The sequence below is a fragment of the Phytophthora parasitica genome (assembly GCF_000247585.1).
Source record: "Phytophthora parasitica INRA-310 unplaced genomic scaffold supercont2.24, whole genome shotgun sequence".
NCBI lineage: Eukaryota > Oomycota > Peronosporomycetes > Peronosporales > Peronosporaceae > Phytophthora > Phytophthora nicotianae.
The window spans coordinates 312,285-315,269 of NW_008649010.1; the positions used below are offsets into that span (position 1 = coordinate 312,285).

General features: G+C 49.0%; 2 protein-coding genes across 2 annotated transcripts; one reads left to right on the top strand and one right to left on the bottom strand.

Annotated features, from left to right (window-relative positions):
• Positions 1-130: 130 nt before the first annotated feature.
• Positions 131-1,836, top strand: PPTG_11332 (hypothetical protein; the record flags this gene model as incomplete). Its single annotated transcript, XM_008906627.1, has 3 exons — positions 131-412; positions 802-834; positions 1,006-1,836. The coding sequence occupies 3 exons, from the start codon at positions 131-133 to the stop codon at positions 1,321-1,323; spliced, it is 633 nt and encodes a 210-aa protein (XP_008904875.1). The 3' UTR covers positions 1,324-1,836.
• Positions 1,837-2,121: 285 nt separating this feature from the next.
• PPTG_11333 (hypothetical protein) lies at positions 2,122-2,310 on the bottom strand (the record flags this gene model as incomplete). The annotated part of the gene is made up of 1 exon (XM_008906628.1): positions 2,122-2,310. The coding sequence occupies one exon, from the start codon at positions 2,308-2,310 to the stop codon at positions 2,122-2,124; it is 189 nt and encodes a 62-aa protein (XP_008904876.1).
• Between the last annotated feature and the right edge of the window lie 675 nt (positions 2,311-2,985).

Genomic DNA, 2,985 nt, shown 5'->3' on the forward strand with positions numbered 1-2,985 from the left:
AAGTACATTGAATCCGTCCAATCGTGACGATGACACTTTCTTTTGCTACGACTGGGTCGACGACTATGTCTTGGTGGAGCCAGATAAACCTGGGCGTCTCGAAGCATGTGCCGCAGTACTGCGGTTGGCAATGATGGCAACTCTTGGTCCTAGGTCCATCAACGAGAAGAAGTTCACTTCATGGAGCACGAACCTTGTTGATGTAGGACTGGAGTGGGACACCGAATTTCCCAATGTATCGATGCCTGAAGTAAAGATCGAGAAGGCGCGTCTCCGAATCCAAGCCATGCGGTCCGCCCAGCGCACGACCAAAACGGAGTTGGCCAAGCTTCTGGGAAGTCTGCGCCACGTGTGCATCTGTGTTCGCCCCGGAAAGCCATTCTTTCAACGACTAATCATGCTGTGGAAACGGGTGCAGTAAAATGACGATACCGGACGAGGTCAAGCTTGTTCTTGCATGGTTCGAAGTGATAACATACTATGGTCGTCTAAGAAGCATTCCGCTATGTTTTTCGCATCGCTTCTCGATCCAGCAGTGGAAATTTTCCATCGATACTAGCAACGAAGGCCTGTGTGCTATATATCCTGCGGCAGACGAGTATATTCGGGTTCGATTTGACGACGACGAGACAGGATGGTACGCCAAGGCCAGCTGAGAATAAATGTCCGTGAACAGCGAAGTGCCACGCTCGTGATACTACTTTGGGGCTCACAATGGACTACCGCCGGTGACCGTATACCAACTCACGTACGATGTGGATTGACAAAAAGGCGGCGGTTACTTGGTGTAACAAACTACAGAGTGAGAACCCTTACGCGCAAGAGTTGAACCGGGTAATTGGTGCAGCAGAAACAATTTGCGGTGTTTGACTGTCAGCATATTGCAGGCTCAAGCAACTTTCTAGCAGATCTGGGATCTCGGGCATGGGATAATAGTGCTTTGTTAACAAAGTGGAGGCGACTAACGGCGTCTTGGAAGCAGGTCTACGTTCCTACACACATCAGGAAAGTCTAGAGCGGCAATTGGTCACCCTTCAAGTCAACTCCCTCGTAGAAACCTCGCGGCGTCAATACAAGATTACCTTGAATCAGTGGTGCAAGTTCAGCGCACGAATCGGATGGCGCCGTAATTACCACGAGATTTCCCCCATATACAGTCTCTTCGGTTGGCTCTCTTTGCTGTCGACGCATGGAACGCCGACGGAGACACCAAACCCAAATCAGCGAGATATATCCAAGGCCAAATCAGCCATATCAAGTGGTTCCACCGAGTGTTTGCTGGATTTACACCGCACGTCAATGAAACCCACGCAGCAGCATTAAAAGGAATTCGACGAGCCCGCTCCCAAGATCGCCTGTTACGCCAAGAATGCTCGAGTGGATCAGTCAACACATCGACTTCACCAACCCCAAGCACCGCCTCTTTCTTGGGGCTACGGTGCTGGGCTATTTATTTCAGCTCAAGAGCCTCCGAGTTGCTGTCAGTAAGGGGAGGACGACGTAGCTACGCGCTCCAAGTAAGAGATGTGCAAGTTTTAGATAACATGGGTGCGGTGGCGCGACGCGCAACAGAGTCTACTGCGGTGAAAATCACGCTGAGAAGAAGTAAAAAGGATCAATACGGCCAAGGCACAACGAGGATTCTCAATCAATCTGGCCACAATTGCATCTGTCCGGTTGTTGCTGCGAAGATACTTCTGGGGAACGCGCAAAGATTAAACCTTAACTTGACAGATGCGATATGTTCAACAAGTAAGAGGAAGGTGATAAGCGCAGACGATCTCGCCAAAGTTATTAAGTGCTCAGCGGCTGCGACTGGTGAAGACCCAGCTCGATTTCATGTCATTCTCTTCGAAGTGGTGGTGCAACATCGCTACTGGCCTCAGGTGTGGACTCAACAATGAATAAACCGTAGATTTTTTTACAGTCCGTATTACGCCCTGACAGGACCTTATGCCCGGATGATTTTTCTGGCCAAATCATCTTGTCAGTGCAAACATCCGATCATAAGATGAGTATGTGTATTTATTTATGTGTATTATACCAAATGTACTACTGATCCAATCCTATGTGTGCAGTTATGCAGTTAAACCCAGCGTTGCTGCTTGTGGTAACGCACCATTAATCCTCTTCTGAACTGCTCTCCTCGTCGGACTTTTGATCTCCATCCCAGTCCAGGCTGAAGCCGTAATGATTGGCGGCCTCTACGATCTCCTGTTCCGAACCTTCCGCAGCTGCAGCTGCAGCAGCATTGACCGTAGGCTCTTCGTCCGACGATGAATCCCCTCGCAGACTTAAGTTGCCCTCCATATCACTACATAGTGACTCAAGGGACTCGTCAGACTAGTCAAGGTTGGCATCGTCGTTGTCCGACTCAGGTGGCACTTCAAAGTTCATTAAGTCTGGTACCGGTGGAAGTGAAATACGAGGTGGACGCTGTTTCTTTCGGCGAAGTCCTTGTGTGATGTTGGCCTGCTTTTTGCGTACGCACTTGACATTCGCCCTATCGTCGAAACAAACTAGCGCAGATGGGGGTGGGGCTTGAACGCCGCATTCATTTCGCGGTTAAACCTCTCTAAGGGGTTATTGGTACGTGCTACCACGGAGTTAGTGATGCCAAATACATTCCACTCAGTGATGAAATAGCGCTCTAGCCAGGTTTACGGAAGTATTTCCAGAAATTACGCCATTCCTTCGAGGAGTACACGCATCCTTTTTCGCAACACTTCCGTTTAATCTCTTGTTTGACCCATGCAATGCCGTTTGGGCCAACGAGGTCAGGATCGATAACAGTGAGGGTGTCAAGTACGCCAGGCGCCATAGCTATTGAAATCTCATCCTCCGTTAGGTGTTCCTTTTTAACCCCTTCAACCCGATGGCCTGTATAAGATGGGTTAGCAAATCCTATGGAAAGGATTATCCTCTAATCTAAGTTGTATATATACAGCCCAGACTTAAGCTTATACTTGATTTTTGTAAACTCGC